The sequence below is a fragment of the Geotrypetes seraphini genome, chromosome 1, assembly GCF_902459505.1.
Source record: "Geotrypetes seraphini chromosome 1, aGeoSer1.1, whole genome shotgun sequence".
In the NCBI taxonomy this organism is placed as follows: domain Eukaryota; kingdom Metazoa; phylum Chordata; class Amphibia; order Gymnophiona; family Dermophiidae; genus Geotrypetes; species Geotrypetes seraphini.
The window spans coordinates 185,101,793-185,119,788 of NC_047084.1; the positions used below are offsets into that span (position 1 = coordinate 185,101,793).

General features: G+C 43.9%; 1 protein-coding gene across 3 annotated transcripts in view; it reads left to right on the plus strand.

Annotated features, from left to right (window-relative positions):
• Positions 1–17,996, plus strand: part of WDR17 (WD repeat domain 17) — a 265,042-nt gene that overhangs the window by 148,017 nt on the left and 99,029 nt on the right. For all 3 annotated transcript variants that reach the window (XR_004539282.1, XM_033942775.1, XM_033942784.1), the window contains one exon: positions 4,951–5,153. Coding sequence is in view for 2 of the 3 variants with exons in the window: in XM_033942775.1 (XP_033798666.1) it covers positions 4,951–5,153 (203 nt within the window). In the remaining variant the exon portion in view is untranslated. The remainder of the gene's footprint in view (positions 1–4,950; positions 5,154–17,996) is intronic.

A 17,996-nucleotide genomic window follows, 5' to 3' on the forward strand; every position in this document is an offset into this window, starting at 1 on the left:
TACACCTTCGTAAAAGGAGTCCATAGTTAAGCAGATATTCAACCACAATCTTAACCAGTTTAGTGCAGTTGACTAGTGTTAATTTTGTCTGCCCTTCTGCTACTGAATCTCGACCTCATAAGCTCAGATACTTTGTAATATGTGATGTGTTTTTTGCACCACTAGATATATATCCAAAATGCTATGGGGATCATAATAAAAAAAAAAAACGTCTAAAAAGTGGCCTAAATGGGTACTTGGACGATCAAAAAGCCTGATCGTCCAAGTACCCATAATCAAAGCTGGTTTTAGACGTATCTAAAACCAGCTTAGGCCTTTCCCCTGCCTCTAAATGCATAGAGCGAAAAGAGCCGTTTTTAAAGGAGGGGAAAGGGCGGGCGATGGGCGGGAGGTGGCCGACCTAGACCTAGGCGTGCAGCAGGTATAACCAAAACTTTAGGCAGGTATAACCAAAACTTTAGGCACTTACACGTTTTGACTTAGACCAAGTCAAAACAGGTATAAGTGCCGAAAAGGGGCCGCCTAGCTGATCGCTGCAGCTCAGCGGCCCCAGCAACCTGCCTACCCCCTACTGCAATGTTTGAAACGAATAGGTCCCAAATTGTATTAGCCTCGTTCTGCTGTCCTGACTACAGATGCATCCGGGGACAGAAAACACACACACACACACAAACAGATAGCCAAAGAAAGATGAAGTGTTTATTCAGACCAACATCACATATTTATAGTCCCCCCCCCTTTGTACATGCCCAGTCACAAGCTAATAATGGGTGTAGCTTATAGGGAAAGATAGGTTTCATTTCTCATGGAAACAGGGAGGGGGGTGGGAAATTCCACAGCCAGTAGTCATAGTTACAGATAACAAAAAGAGACAATATTTTTGTGTGATTTCTTACATAGCAAAATAAGCTTATAAAAAAATATACCCTTACAACGTTCGCTGCAGGAGAGATGGCTCATCTCTCCTGCCGCTATGGTGATCGCCCACCCCCCTCCGAACCGCGGCACTTCGGGGTGAGCATCGTGGCAAGGCATCTCACCCCAAAGTGCCGTGGTTCGGAGGGGGGTGGGCGATTACTATCGCCGGCAGGAGAGATGAGCCAACTCTCCTGCAGCAATTACGATCGGGCAGGAGGGGGCCCAAGCCCTCCTGCCAGGTGACACCCCGACCGTCCCCGACAGCATCGGGAGCAAGAGGAAGCCCAATCCCTCTTGCTCCGCCAGCCCCGAACATCCCCAACAGTATCGGGGGCAAAAGGGAGCCCAATCCCTCTTGCTCCGCCAGCCCCGACCGTCCCCAACCGCATCGGGGGCAAAAGAGAGCCCAAGCCCTCTTGCCCCAGCGATCCCCATCCCCTTCTTTCCCCCCCCCCACCGATTACAATGGGGCCAGGAGGGAGCCCAAGCCCTCCTGGCCCGGAAACACCCCCTACCCCCCACTCCCAATAAAATACGGGTAGGAGGGATCCCAGGCCCGTCTGCCCTCGATCCCCCCCCCACCCCCAATCCCCCCCTACCTTTAAATTGGTGGCCAGACGGACGGGTGCCAAGCTGTGCTGGTGCTGGTGATTTTTGCTCATTAAGAGTTTCTTTAAATAATTTTTGGTGCATGAATTGAAGGAGGCATAGCCCCTGATGAAACCGAGTGTGAAACGGTTGGGCAGCCGTCGGGCACAAAAGATAAGTGCCTTCCTTTCTTAAGCTCCTTATGTAAAGATCAATATCCAAGCGACCGAAATGCAAGGGACCTGGGGAGAGGAAGAAGCGATATGGATTGCTCTGAAAAGAGAAGATGGAACTTCTATCTACGTGGGTGTAGTCTACACCCCTACTCCTACTCAATCGCAGCAAATTGATAAGGATCTGATTATGGATATCCAAAAGTTTGGAAGGAAAGAGGAGGTTCTGCTGTTGGGAGATTTCAACCTGCCGGATGCGGACTGGAATGTTCCTTCTGTGGAATTCGGAAAGAAGTAGGGAGAATTGTGAATGCCTTTCAAGAGGCTCTACTCAGACAAATGGTGACGGAACCCACAAGGGAAAAAGCGATATTGGATCTGGTCCTCACAAATGGAGAGAGTATCTCTAATGTTCGAGTGGGTGCTCACCTGGGAAGTAGCGATCATCAAACGGTTTGGTTTGATATAACGGCTAAAGTGGAGAGCGGCCGCAGGATACTTAAAGTCCTAGATTTCAAACGTACGGACTTTAATGCAATGGGAAAGTACCTGAAGAAAGAGCTGTTAGGATGGGAGGACATAAGAGAAGTGGAAAGACAGTGGTCTAAGCTGAAAGGAGCGATAAAAATGGCTACGGACCTTTATGTGAAGAAAATCAATAAAAACAAGAGAAAAAGGAAGCTGATATGATTCTCCAACCTAGTGACTGAGAAAATAAAGGCGAAAGAGTTGGCGTTCATGAAATATAAAAAAACCCAAGAAGAGGAGAGCAGAAAGGACTACAGGGTGAAACTGAAAGAAGCCAAGAGAGAGATATGTTTGGCGAAGGCACAGGAGGAAGAACAAATGGCTAAAAATGTAAAAAAGGGAGATAAAAATTTTTCCAGATATATTAGTGAAAGGAGGAAGATAAAAAATGGAATTGCTAGGCTAAAAGATGCTGGGAACCAATATGTGGAGAGTGATGAGGAGAAAGCAAATGTGCTAAAAAAATACTTCTGTTCTGTGTTCACAGAAGAAAATCCTGGAGAAGGACTGAGATTGTCTGGCAAAGTTACACGAGAAAATGGAGTAGATTCTGCGCTGTTCACGGAGGAGGGTATTTATGAGCAACTTGAAAAACTGAAGGTGGACAAAGCGTTGGGACCAGACGGGATCCATCCCAGGATACTAAGGGAGCTCAGAGAGGTTCTGGCGAGTCCTATTAAAGACTTGTTCAACAAATCTCTGGAGACGGGAGTGATTCCTGGGGATTGGAGGAGAGCGGATGTGGTCCCTATTCATAAAAGTAGTCACAGGGATGAAGCAGGAAACTACAGGCCGGTGAGCCTCACTTCAGTTGTTGGAAAAATAATGGAAGTGTTGCTGAAAGAAAGGATAGTGTACTTCCTTGAATCTAATGGGTTACAGGATCCGAGGCAACATGGCTTTACAAAAGGTAAATCGTGCCAAATGAACCTGATTGAATTTTTTGATTGGGTGACCAGAGAGCTGGATCGAGGACATATGCTAGATGTAATTTACTTGGATTTCAGCAAAGCCTTAGATACAGTTCCTCATAGGAGGCTGTTGAACAAACTTGAAGGGCTGAAGTTAGGACCCAAAGTGGTGAACTGGGTCAGAAACTGGCTGTCGGACCGACGCCAGAGGGTGGTGGTTAATGGAAGTCGCTTGAAGGAAGGAAAGGTGACTAGTGGAGTCCCTCAGGGTTCGGTGCTGGGGCCAATCCTGTTCAATATGTTTGTGAGTGACATTGCTGAAGGGTTAGAAGGAAAAGTGTGCCTTTTTGCAGATGATACCAAGATTAACAGAGTAGACACCGAAGAGGGAGTGGAAAATATGAAAAAGGATCTGCAGAAGTTAGAGGAATGGTCTAATCCTGGCAACTAAAATTCAATGCAAAGAAATGCAGAGTAATGCATTTGGGGATTAATAATAGGAAGGAACCTTATATGCTGGGAGGAGAGAAGCTGATATGCACGGACGGGAAGAGGGACCTTGGAGTTATAGTGTCCGAAGATCTAAAGGCGAAAAAACAGTGTGACAAGGCAGTGGCTGCTGCCAGAAGGATGCTGGGCTGTATAAAGAGAGGCATAGTCATAGAAGGAAGAAGGTGTTGATGCCCCTGTACAGGTCATTGGTAAGGCCCCACTTGGAGTATTGTGTTCAGTTTTGGAGACCGTATTTGGCGAAAGACGTAAGAAGACTTGAGGCGGTCTAGAGGAGGGCGACGAAAATGATAGGAGGCTTGCGCCAGAAGACGTATGAGGAGAGACTGGAAGCCCTGAATATGTATACCCTAGAGGAAAGGAGAGACAGGGGAGATATGATTCAGACGTTCAAATACTTGAAGGGTATTAACGTAGAACAAAATCTTTTCCAGAGAAAGGAAAATGGTAAAACCAGAGGACATAATTTGAGGTTGAGGGGTGGTAGATTCAGGGGCAATGTTAGGAAATTCTACTTTATGGGTAGTGGATGCCTGGAATGCACTCCCGAGAGAGGTGGTGGAGAGTAAAACTGTGACTGAGTTCAAAGAAGCATGGGATGAACACAGAAGATTTAGAATCAGAAAATAATATTAAATATTGAACTAGGCCAGTACTGGGCAGACTTGCACGGTCTGTGTCTGTGTATGGCCGTTTGGTGGAGGATGGGCTGGGGAAGGCTTCAATGGCTGGGAGGGTGTAGATGGGCTGGAGTAAGTCTTAACAGAGATTTCGGCAGTTGGAACTTAAGCACAGTACCGGGTAAAGCTTTGAATTCTTGCCCAGAAATAGCTAAGAAGAAAAAAAATTAAATTAAAAAAAAAATTAAATTGAATCAGGTTGGGCAGACTGGATGGACCATTCAGGTCTTTATCTGCCGTCATCTACTATGTTACTATGTTTATGCACTCAATGCACTTTATAATTATTGAATACAATTAAATTAAGTTTACAATAGATATTTAAAGCACATGTCACTTTACCAAGACCAATTATGAATTTACTACCCCGGTAAGGGCACGAAAAACTAGTCCAATCTGACTTGATATCAATTTGTTCTCTGGCTTGTATAATCATTATTTGTTTGAACAAATTTCTATTTTCTTCAATTCGAATAGAACCGTCGAGTGATTGACATGCAGTTGATGACCTCCTTTAAGGCAGCTGCCGACATCAGTACCGTTCATAGAATTTGGGCCATAGTGTCTTACATTTGTGGTCATATTAGCAACAATATTGTACTACTTATTGACTGATCTAATTCTTGTTTTGCTTTTTTTCAGTACTGTAAGAATATGGGATTATACACAAGATGCTTGCATAAGTGTTCTTAGTGGGCATACCTCACCAGTACGTGGGCTGATGTGGAATACAGAAATCCCCTACTTATTAATCTCAGGGAGCTGGGACTACACAATCCGAGTATGGGATACGAGAGATGGCACCTGCCTGGATAAGGTCTATGATCATGGGGCAGATGTTTATGGTAAAATCCTTTTAATGTTATTGGGTGGTTTGTTTGTTTTTACTTTATTTTTATTTGAATTTTAATCTTCCATTCGTTTGCATTTTTTAACTATGGACAGTGGTTCACGTCAATTCAAAATATATTTTTCATGGGAAAAATGTCAACTTCTTCAAATGTTTTTTATAGACGCATTCAAAACCATGTTGGCCAATATTTTGAAGTATGATAACATATTTATAGCATAGTAAACACAAGTACTGTGTGATTAAATCCTCATGTGATATACTAATTGTTTACTGCTTCTGTTGAGATAAATGGCAGCATTCTGGCTGAGATGTGTTCAGTTATGGTAATGGTTATGTTACTGTTTAGATAGCTATGAAGCAGACAGCAGAAGGGGGCTTTGAACTGTGTCTTTTACTTGCTGAGGCAGGTGAAGAGCTCCACCAGCAGGCGTGAGATACTGACAGCCCACAGAGGGTCTGCTGCAGTCAGTAATATTGGACCCACCCCTTGTAAGGGGACATCACCGCATCAAGCTGATGCTTCCCTTACAAAGGAGTAGGCCCTTTGGAACATGAAGCAGACTGCAGAGGGGGCTTTGCACTGTGTTTCCTATCCCTCTGCAGAGCTTTCCCAGCCTGTGCTCTGGGATACTGACCTCAGACAGAAGGAGCGCAGCAGCTGGTATGCTTAGGCAGCAATTTTACCAGGGGACATTACCAAACTGGGCTGATACCTCCTCCCACCTTTTTTTTTTCAAAGGAACAGGCCCTTGATAGTCCTGCTCACTGGCAGACCCTTGCCAAAGCCCCACATCAAAGGGTTATTTGTATGTACCTTGGGTGTCCTGGGGTAAATTGGATAGATTTTAAACTGGATATTGACTAGTAATATACAGGATGGTTGTAATTATGAACGACTGTATAGGGTACTTTCAAGGGGCAGTTTCTCTAAATGGGTTAGTTTTGAGCATACTTTTACAGAAATGAACCTCATTCCTAAACTAGGGCATGTGGAATATGATCTCAGTCTCTCAAATTTACTGCTAATGTTTGCCATAACACTTGTGCCAAAGAGAGCTTCCTTCTGGAGTTTTTAAGATGTAACACATATATAAGATGTAACACATATATGTAAGCTATCCATATTCTCTGTTTGGCACTAGTGCTGATTGTTTATTGTGAATCGTGGCCTCCTTTGACAAAGACAGATAATCGTTAGCTCTGGATATGGTTGTTCTAACCAATTGGAAGTCTGATATACTGTGCATTATGGAATCCTGGCTTATGGGCAGTAATATACCTCACACAACATGGCAATTTTTAACAAACACCAATTACTCCTAGGAATATTGTACCTAATCTGCTCTAGATGCTGGGGCAACGAAGACAAATCCCCTCAACCTATTTACACTTATCCCTCTTGGCACAGACCAGTCAAACTAACCAAAGCAACAAACTCCCCACAACTCCATAAAAACCTTCCAGAACAAGGCCCACTTCTAATCCCAGTGATAAACACCACCTGCGAACACCGCAAACCACTCGGAAACAAGACCAATAACAGAATCCTAAAAAAACTCTCTGAGACATACTCTGAAACTCCAACCCCAACCAACTACGATAACATTAAAGGATACTATCTGAATACCCGCTCTGTGAGAAACAAAGCACACATAATATATGACTGGATATTACAAACACAACCTGACTTTCTATTCCTGACAGAAACATGGTTGGTCTCTGACACAGATGTTATCATGAAAGAAATCCTACCACAGGGATAAAAAATACTCCCATTATCAAGAAGCTGGAAAAAAGGAGATGGCCTAGCGATTATACTAAAAGAACCCTTTAACTACACCAAGACAGATTCCAAAACTTCAGAAAACCTAGAAATACTAACTTGCAAAATCACTAATGCTCAATTAGAAGACTCGCTGACAACAACTCTATTTTATATCCCACACAAAAAGCGGTCAAACACCAGAGAAGAATTATTTGAATTCCTAACCGTTAATACCCTAAAAGGCCCGTACAATCTACTACTAGGGGACATAAACATTCACTTAGAACAAAAGGGAAAGCCAGAACTAACTGAAATTGCCAACTTCCTAATGTCACTCGACTTCCCTATTCCAGACACAGAAATAACCCATGAAAAAGGCCACAAACTTGACATAGTTACCTTCTCTCAAAAAGAAATCCTAGACCCCAAAATACAATACTATACATGGCCCTGGGAAAAATGTATCTGGTCGGACCACTATATTGGCAATTTCCACTTACACTTGAAAAAACAGAATTTCCAACCGAAAACAATAACCAGCCAAGGTACTATAAACCCAACTCAATTCTGGGCCCACTATGAGCGTCGCCCTATAACCGATGAAATACAGGAATTCCCTACAAGATGGAAAAAATTCAGTAAAGAATTATTAGACCAAATAGCTCCTTACCAAACATACAAAAAGAAAAATAGATCGCCAAATGAATGGTTTGACTCAGAATTACTAACCAATAAACAGGAATTAAGAAAGCTGGAGAGAATCTGAAAAAAACAAACAAAGAAACAGATAAGACAACCTGGAAACAAAAAATGAAAACATACAAAAATATGATCAGAGAAAAACGCACAAAACACTACGCACAAAAAATAGGTACAGAAAAAATAAACTGCAAAGAATTGTTCAAACTAGTAAAAACACTAACAGACATAACAAAAATCCTGAAAAAGGACAACGAGAGCACCCCATCAGCCCAAGCCCTTGCCAATTTTTTTTAAAAACAAAATCACAGACCTAAGAACGACTCTACCCACACCCACAAACGATATCCTCCAATATCTCGAACCCCACAACCAGAATACCAGAGCAGACATGATCTGGGACCACTTCGAATTCCCAAATTGGCATCAGTTCCTAAATTTATTCAACAAATACAACAAATCAAACTGCCTACTCGACGAATGTCCCCCTAAAATCATGACAATTGCCCCTCCAGAATTCAAAATGGAACTATTCACTTGGCTAACAACGGCCCTTACAAACGGAACACTAAACAAAGACATGGGTCGCATACTGATTACGCCTATCCCCAAAGATCAGAAAACCTCTACAGCACTGACATCCAACTACAGACCCATAACAAGCATTCCCTTCTTCACTAAACTACTAGAAGGATTGGTCAACCTCCAACTAGTAAACTACCTAGACAAATTTAACATCCTCAGCGAACATCAATCAGATTTCAGGAAAGAGTATAGCACAGAAACGGTCATAGCCTCCATACTAAACCACCTCTATGATCTATTCAGCAAAGGCAAAAGCGCACTGATTCTGCAACTAGACCTTAGCAGTGCGTTCAACCTAGTAGATCACGAAATCATGGTACTATGCCTTGATGCAATGGGAATCTTGGGAAAGGTAAAGAAATGGTTTCAAGAATTCCTAACAGATCCTACCGAGTAGCCAGCAACAGAAATCACTCCAACCCATGGAAAAACCCATCATGGGTACCCCAAGGCTCCCCTCTATCACCTACATTATTCAACATCTACATAGCATCCCTAGGTCACCGACTACAAAAATTAAACTTAAAGCACTACATATATGCAGACGATATATCCATCCTAATCCCCTTAAATGACATCTCAACTGAAATTATAGACAACCTCTCACACATTATGATAGAAATCGAAAAATGGACCACCAACTTCAAACTGAAACTAAACACAGAGAAAACAAAAGTCTTCTTGGCAAGCCCCAATGACAAAATAACGAGAACATCACTAAAAATAAATGACCACGAATATCCGATTTCCAAAACCATAAAAATTCTGCGTATCACACTAGACACGCACTTGACCATGGCTGACCACACAAACTTAACAGTGAGAAAATGTTTTTATACACTATGGAAGCTAAGGACTATTAAAAAATACTTTGACATAATATCCTTCAGGTTACTGGTACAATCGCTGATCCTATCCACCCTGGACTACTGCAACATCGTCTACCTGGGTATTCCACAAAAAACAATAAAGAAACTGAGATTAGTACAAAACACTGCAGTTTGCCTAATCTTCGGACTGAGGTGTGCGCAGAATTGAATCGGTTCAGCGGACGGCCACCAGGATGATCTCGGGGCTCAAGGGTCTCTCGTACGAAGAGAGACTGAACAAATTTCAGCTCTACACTCTCAAGGAACGTAGGGAGAGGGGAGATATGATCGAAACATTTAAGTACCTCACGGGACGTGTCGAAGTGGAAGATGATATTTTCTTTCTCAAGGGACCCTCGGCCACAAGAGGGCACCCGCTCAAACTCAGGGGCGTAAAAATTTCATGGCGACACCAGAAAGTATTTCTTCACAGAGAGAGTGGTTGATCATTGGAACAAGCTTCCAGTGCAGGTGATCGAGGCAGAAAGCGTGCCAGACTTTAAGAATAAATGGGATACCCATGTGGGATCCCTACGAGGGTCAAGATAAGGAAATTGGGTCATTAGGGCATAGACAGAGGGTGGGTAAGCAGAGTGGGCAGACTTGATGGGCTGTAGCCCTTTTCTGCTGTCATCTTCTGTGTTTCTATGTTTCTATGAGAAAAAATGACCACATTAGCCTATACTACAAAAAACTGCACTGGCTACCAATAGAAGCGCAAATACAGTTCAAATTTGCATGCATCTGTTTAGCACCTTCCTACCTGCAAACACACTTCACTCTACACAACCCACACGAACAACCAGAAGCAAAAACATCTTCGCCTATCCTAAAATCACTGGCTGCAAATACAAATCCTTTCTTGACAGAACCTTCATGTTCCAAGCTAACAAACAACAATCCTGGCTGAGAAACTACATAAATAAAACCAGACAGACCTACAACGCATTCTGAAAATCAATCAAAACCACTCTGTTTGACAAATTTATCACCTAAACAGACCGACCTTCACTCACCACGCTTTTCCCCCTACAAACCCGAAGCAATCTCTCAGGCAACCCCTCTCACTTTCCTACCCTTACAACCCCTCTTACTTTTCCTCTCCTTACTACCCTTTTCTTCTGTAACATTCCCCCTCATGCATTTGTAATTCGCTGAATGTCCAGCCTTCTGTCGATGTGAACCGCCTAGAAGTCATCTGACTATGGCGGTATAGAAAAATTAAGTTATTATTATTATTAACTAATCAGCTGAGTGCACATGAGTTTGATGCTTTTAATCAATCCCATGGGGTACTAATTAGGACTATAAAAGATTTAAGGTTCAACTCGGACGAGCCTGTAGCTGAAAGGGTTATAGATATATTGATAGTACAAAATAAATTTGTCTTTGTGTCTACTACTACTATTAATTATTTCTATAGCGCTATCAGACACACGCAAGCTGTACAGTCACAAAGAGTAAGAAAACAGTCCCTGCTCGAAAGAGCTTACAATCTAAACAGGCACGACAGACAAACAAGATGTCATGGATACAGTTAAGGGGAACGGTTAATCAGCTGGCTGGGTTGGAGGGCAGAGGAGTAGGGTTAAGGAATGAAAGCTATATCAAAAAGGTGGGTTTTCAGTCTGCTTTTAAACAAGGGATGGGGCTTGACGGACAAACTCAGGTAATTTATTCCAGGCATAGGGGACAGATAGATGAAAGGAACGAAGTTTGGAATTAGCAGTAGAGGAGAAGGGTAACGTTAAGAGTGACTTATCTGAGGAACGGAGTTCTCTGGGAGGGGTATAAGGAGAGAGAAGTGAGGAGAGATATTGAGGGGCAGCAGAAGGAACACACTTGTAGGTCAGCAATAAGATCTTGAACTGTATGCAATGGCAGATAGCGAGCCAGTGAAGTGACTTAAGGAGAGGAGTGACATGAGTGTAGCAAGGTTGGTAGAAGATGAGTCGCAGAGCAGAGTTTTGCACAGATTGCAAGGCGGAGAGGTGACACTGCAGTACTCTAAGCGTGAGGTTGCGAGAGCTTGGACAAGGGTCCGAGTAGTGTGCTCATAGAGGAAGGGGTGAAATTTTGGTGATATTGAAGAGATAGAAGTGACAGGTATTAGCAGTTTGTTGGATATACGTAGAAAATGAGAGATCAGAATCAAAGACGACTCCAAGGTTGCGAGCAGAGAAGACTGGAACAATGACAGTATTATTTACAGAGATGGAGAAAGGAGGAGGAGGAGGAGCAGAGGGTTTAGGAGGAAAGAGGGGCAGCTCAGTCTTGGACATATTAAGTTTCAGACCAGGAACAGTGAGTCATGTTGACCTGTTAGCCGTGTTAGGTACAACTGTCTCTGACGAAGTTAATTTGTCAAAACATCTCCTAGTGGGTGCTTTTAATCTTTCTGTGGTGCAGCATGGGGTTAATAGGGATGTAGAGAATTTGATAACTATAATGCAACCATTAGGTTTATTACAGATAGAGAGTAATTCTATAAGAAAGGCAGTAACATTTAGGCACTAAGTACACACACAAATGACTAGAATACCAGCACATAAATGTCTGTATTCCAGCTATTCTCTAACATGGTTCCAAAACATGATGGTGTGCAGTTTGAGGGTGGGTGCACGTGTGGTTGGAGTCAGGGCACACAGTAAAATGCATACATAGTAGAATATTATCCTATAATATAAAACTCTAGCCGCGCATGCGCACTCCTATCTGCGTGCTTCCGTGATCAGTAGGTCTGTGGCCGCAGAAGTGCACATGCATGACTCCCCAGCCTTACTTCCGAGCATCCGCGAACTATTGTTTTGTTTTTCTCCGTCCCCTACAGTCCCTCTAATCTGCACAAGCGCGTCGGATCGAGCTTCAGACTACAGGACCCACAAAGCCGCCGCCGCAGCTCCTCTCTCATCTTCCGATGCAAGTGCAGCTCATGAGAGGAGCTGCGGCGGTGGCGGCTTTGAAAACGGCTCCCTTACTTTAAAAAAACCTTCGGCTGCAGCAAGCCAGCCCACGGGAAGGGAAGGGGGAACCGAACAAGAACATTCATTTCTGTGCTTCGGCCGGCTCTTCAGGCTGGGCCGAGTCAGCGCGGGGAATCCCCATCCTCCAGTCACCCCCCGGGTGAGTGCGGCCTGGCCCGATTCGTTGTGCTTCAGTTGCTGGGTGGCGGTGGGGGAGGAGATGCTACAAGCGGTGCTAAGAGCTGACGAGACGCAGTGTTCTCCCCAGGACCTTTCAGCCGGGCGCTCCGCCCAGCTAATTTAGATGAACTCCCGGCTGTAATCTCGATCGCAATCCTCCTGCTGCTGCCGCCTTCTGCTCAACATTTTTTAAAAAACCCTTTTCACCGGCTTGGAGATTTACCGGGCTGACTCGGCACAGCCTGAATCGCAAGAGCCTGACTTTTTTTTTTTAAGTTTTTAACGCCAGCAAGCGACTTGAACCCATGCTCCCCGGCGGGTCTCTAATGTGCATGCCGCTTTCCTCCGAAACCGGAAGTCACGTCCCAAGGGGGGAAGAGAAGGGAAGTCGGCATGCACACGCCCCGGAGCATGGGTTCGCTATAGGAGACAGGTCAGCTTACAACTTGCTCTTGCTTGCTTCGGGCTTTCCTCGCTGCCGGGTCCTGCCTACTTTCTGTTTCCGTAAAGGCAGGACCCGGCAACGAGGAAGGCCCGAAGCAAGCAAGAGCAGCGAGTTGTAAGCTTCCCTCCGTTGCTGACTTATGGAAGATAGATCAGCGATGGAAGGAAGCTTACAACTTGCCTTAGTCCAGCCCTGCACAACATGCGGCCCAAAACGGATGTCACTGCCGATATGGCTCTCACTCCGCTCTCCTTTGAAGATTAGCGCAGGAGGCAAGATTTAGCCCGAGATCAGACGAACATTAAAGGGCATCTGAGCAGATTGAGGAGAACATGTCCTGTTTTTCCATGCCTAAAAATACCACCTTGTCTAATGTAATCTCTGATCAGATCCTTAAGAGTGATGCAACTATGTATGCTGGACAGTCTCCTCCAGTAAACAGAGCTTTAAAGCCTGCAGCCATACAGAACCAGATAGTCAAAGGGCTCCGAAGTGTAGTATTGCCAAGGGATCTGTCTCACAAGTTTCTGCTGCTGGCAGATGTAAACACAGCACAAGAAATAGAGACTTGTGGCATTCTGTGTGGAAAGCTGATGCATGTAATAGTGCCAAAGCAGTCTGCTGGACCAGACTACAGTTCAGTGATATGGGGAATATGGAAGAATTATTCAGTGTTCAAGATCAACATGATCTCCTCACAGAAGAAAGACGGAGAGAAAGAGAGAGGCAGATACTGGAGAGGGGGGGAGAGAAGGGAAGGAGATAGAGATGTCAGACCATGGGGTGGAGTGGCAAGGAAGGAAAGGAGAAGAGAGAGATGCCAGAGCATAGGGGAAGGGTGGAGACAAAAAATGGAGAGGGGTTGAAGCTGAAATAAATCATGTACAAAGGAGAGAAAGGGCACAGGATATAGAGTTTACTGAAGAGACATAGAAAGAGGGAAGATACCATATGGAACAGAGAGAGAGCAGACACTGGATGGAAAAGGCAGAAAGGGTGGACAGTGGATGCAAGGGGCAGAGATAGGGTGGACAGTAGATGGAAGGGGTAGAGAGAGGGTAGAGCCTGGGTGGAAGGGGCAAAGAGAGAGGACAGATGTTGCCTGGAAGGGAGCGAGGACAAATGCTGAATAGAAAGAAGAGAGTGAAGAGAAGATGACTAAAGCAGAAACGACAAAAGGTAGAAAAAAAATATTTTTTTTGCTTTACGTAGAATCAAGTAGTATTGTAACTGTATTGATTAAAATTTATCAATAGGAAATGGAAATAAGGCAATTTTGGGGGGGACTAAACCCCTTTCCTCAGATCAGGACAGGATACCATAACAGCTGTTTACTGTACTGTCTTGAAGAAAGATTTGGCCTCTGAAAGCTAATTGAAAAATGGATTAGTCCAATAAAATGGTATTTTCATATTTCTCATTATTTGTTTTATTTCTATTTGTTAATTTGTAAAGTGGTGACTGTTATGTAGAAGTTTTTTTTCAAATTTACATCTACTGTCTTTATATTTTGCACAGTATTAGGGGACATGTGTCACTGTTTCTGTGGTGTTGCATTGTATGTAGAGTCTGGTTTCTTGGTTCAGTTTAACTTTTGACTACATATTTCTATTTTTAGTTTTTGATTATTCCATATTGGGCGAGGGTGTATCTGTGTTCTGTGTGTATGAAAAGGACATGGCTTTCTGTTAGCATCGACTACAGGATCAATTGACTGTAGGATCTGGTTTGTTTAGTTTTCCAATGCGTGTGTTGGTGTTCTAGTGCTCACTGCAGTGTTTAAGATGCTGCCTTTTCCTAGATGCACCCTTATTGTGTGACTCGTGGATTATTACTAAAAATATCTTTTTTTATATAGAGGAGGGGGTTGTTAAAAAAATAATTAGCACTGGCTGTCATATATACTAGGTACACCACTGGATTTAATGACCCTGTTCTAACTTTACTGTTGACGTAGGTGTTGTCCCCCCCAACACACAGACACACACATTATAAAGAATTAAATTAAAGTTGTATTATCATCAAGCAGCTTTCAAATGACATTATAAGCAAATAAAAATAAAATATTTTTAATACATTGCTAATTATTACCTGCAGCTTTACCTATACTGTTTTGCCCTAGCTCTTACTTTGCACTATAGCAAAATAAAAAAGAAGCAGATAAAGATCAATCATACAGGTGCCCTTCAAGGCTCAGTAACACCTCTCCCTAAATTATGTGGAAGAGGTCTGGAAGTGGGGATAGCATCTATTTTATATCCTCAGTGAGACCTCTGGAAGGAACCTAGTGATCAAAACATTATTAGAGGTGTTGTACAGCCATTTCTTGTATGACTGGATGAGCTATATTTATCTTTTTTTTTTTAGTTATTTAAATTCATGCAGAAATAAATGGTTAGATTGAACCTAATGACTTCATTAACGCATTTCCCTTTTTTAAACCTCTATACCATTTGAAAGAGGGTGAATATCTAATTATTCACTTCTAGAATTGGATACTTCTTAGATTTAGTAAAAATATTCTGGCACAAGTGTCAAACCTTAAAAAAGGAAGTCATATCGAGCATTGGAAAATAATAATAATTAACTAATAAAAATAGTATACATTTAATTTTCTCCACTACCAAATTTCCCCGCCCCGCCCCACCCGGCTACTTTTTCATGCCACCCGGCTGGAAAAAATTTCTGGGGAGAACACTGAGACGGTTTTTGTATTTGAAAGGAGAAGAGCTGGGGCTGCTTTGTTATAATCCTTATGCCAGGCAGCTCTTTTTGGGAGGCAGGCTGGCATGGGGGGGGGTTAAATGGAAGGGGGATGGGAGGCAGGCAGGGAGGCTGGCATCGGAGGGGGGTGGAGGGGTTTCATGGAAACATGCGGCAGGCAGGCAGACTGGCATCGGTGGGGGAGGGGGTTTTCAATGGAAGGGGGATGCAGGAAACGGAGGGGGTGGGGGGTTTCAATGGAAGGCAGGCAGGCAGGCTGGCATCGGGGGGGGGTGGGGTGGTTTCCATGGAAACATGCTGCTCAGGGGGATGGGAGGCAGGCTGGCATGGGGGGGGTTCAATGGAAGGGGAATGGGAGAGAGGCAGGCAGGCTGGTATCGGAGGGGGGTGGGAGGTTTCAATGGCTGGCAGGCAGGCTGGCATCAGAGGGAGGTGGGGGGTTTCAATGGCAGGCAGGCAGGCATCGGAGGGGTGGGTGGGGTGGTTTCCATGGGAACATGCTGCTCAGGGGGATGGGAGGCAGGCAGGCATGGGGGGGTTCAATGGAAGGGGAATGGGAGGGAGGCAGGCAGGCTGGTATCGGAGGGGGGTGGGGGGTTTCAATGGCAGGCAGGCAGGCTGGCATCAGAGGGAGGTGGGGGGTTTCAATGGCAGGCAGGCAGGCTGGCATCAGGGGGTATTTCAATGGAAGGGGGATGGGAAGCAGGCTGATATTTGAGGGGGGTAAGGGGAGGAAGGAGGCACTGGGGGGTATTAAGGACATAGGAAGGAGGCACTGAGGGCACTAAGGACACAGGGAGATTCACAGACAGACAAAATGACAGACAGGCAGCGTGCAAGGAGAGACGGACAAAGAAAAAAATTACCCAGACAGACAGACATCTACTCTAGCACCCGTTAATGTAATTGGCTTAAAGACTAGTGGTATAATAATGATGCTTCTAAACTGATCCTTATTTACAATATAATGGCTTTGGGAGAGGAATTCTGCTATTCTCCAAGGATGCCAAAGGACAGCTGGTCTGTAAACTACTCGTACTGTATATACTTGATTATAAACCTAGATTTTGGGGCCAAAAATGGGGGTCTTGATTTATATTTGAGTCTTCCCCCTCTCAGACCTTTTGCAGGCCTCTCCACAGGTCTACCCTGCTGATCCATTGGTGAGCCAGGCAAGAGCAATCCTTCTATGCTCCTGCCCATTGCAGTCTCATTACTCAAAATGGCTAATGTGAGTTCCCACAGCGATTGCTATGTTTATTTACTGCCTTTACATGAAGAGATTCACTTGAATTGGTTACAATGCATTGAATAGTAATCAAGTACTCTTTAAGTATTTTCCTTGGAGGGATTAAGTGACATTTCCTACCGTGACTACTCTAAAATAGAACTATCAAACATTTCAACATACATTAATCCTGAGATTAATGTTTATGTGTTTGTCTTTATTCAGCACTCAATTTTATTAACATGTACATCAAAATGCTTTTAATCGTCTCATAATGTTAAAGTGTTTGTCAGTTTAGGAATTTGGTTTTTTTTTACCAAGTATTTGTTGTTATTAACATGTTTCAAATTGTTCATGTATTTATTGTAAATCGCTTAGTAAACTACGGATAAGCGATCCATCAAATGAAAATAAACATAAACATAAACTCACAACCTCAGGGTGCTGAGGCAGCAGCTCTAACTACGAGGCCACTCACTCCCACAGTAACTTTGCAAGACTGATGTGAAATTGGTTTATATTCGAGTCAACCTTTATTTCCCCTTTATGGAGGAAAAGGTTACCTTGATTTATTTGTATGGGTTTATATTTGAGTATATATGGTAATTCATGTATGTGTTTGAGCCATCTAAGTGCAAACATTTACACCAGCTTTGTGATTATTGTAAGTGATCTTGCATAAAATAAAGGCTCATTTTTTTTCTATTCTGCTGATAATCTATAATGGAAAGTAGGCACCAATGTTCTTTTATAGAATAGACTCCAAATAGGTGCCTTTTTGGTGCCTAAAATTAGGCACCTGTTTATAGAATTGCTCTTCTCGTGTGTACACCAACATATGTAAAGAGCGAACTTTTAAACCTAATCTGTGTCCTAATTTTGACGGAGATGGCAAAAGTTAAGAGGTCACTTCTGCCTTTGCCTTAACCATCACCTGCTAGCTTTCAAAAGCCAAAAATGAGACTGAGCTTATTTGGGGAGGGCCAGTGATGTAGAAAGGGGGGGCAGACTGCCCCGGGTGTTGTCTTGGTGGGGGCGCCAGCACCTGTCTGCCCCTCCATACCACGCTCGTGCCTCCCCCCCTCCTTTTTTAAATCTTCACCAGCATGAGCAACTACTCTGGCCTGCCGCTCACGTTGGCCTGGCTCCCTCTGAAATCACTTCTGGGTCGCAGGGCCCAGAAGTGACGTCGAAGGGAAAGCCAAAACCGGTGTGAGCAGCAGGCTGAAGAAGCTGCTTGCATTGGCGGAGATTTAAAGAGGTACAGAGTGTGAAGAGAGGGTGGGAGTGTGGCATGGGGGGCAGAGAGGATAGCGCAGGGGGGCACCATCGCCTTGGGCATCTCCCACCCTCCCTACATCAGTGGGGAGAGCAGCA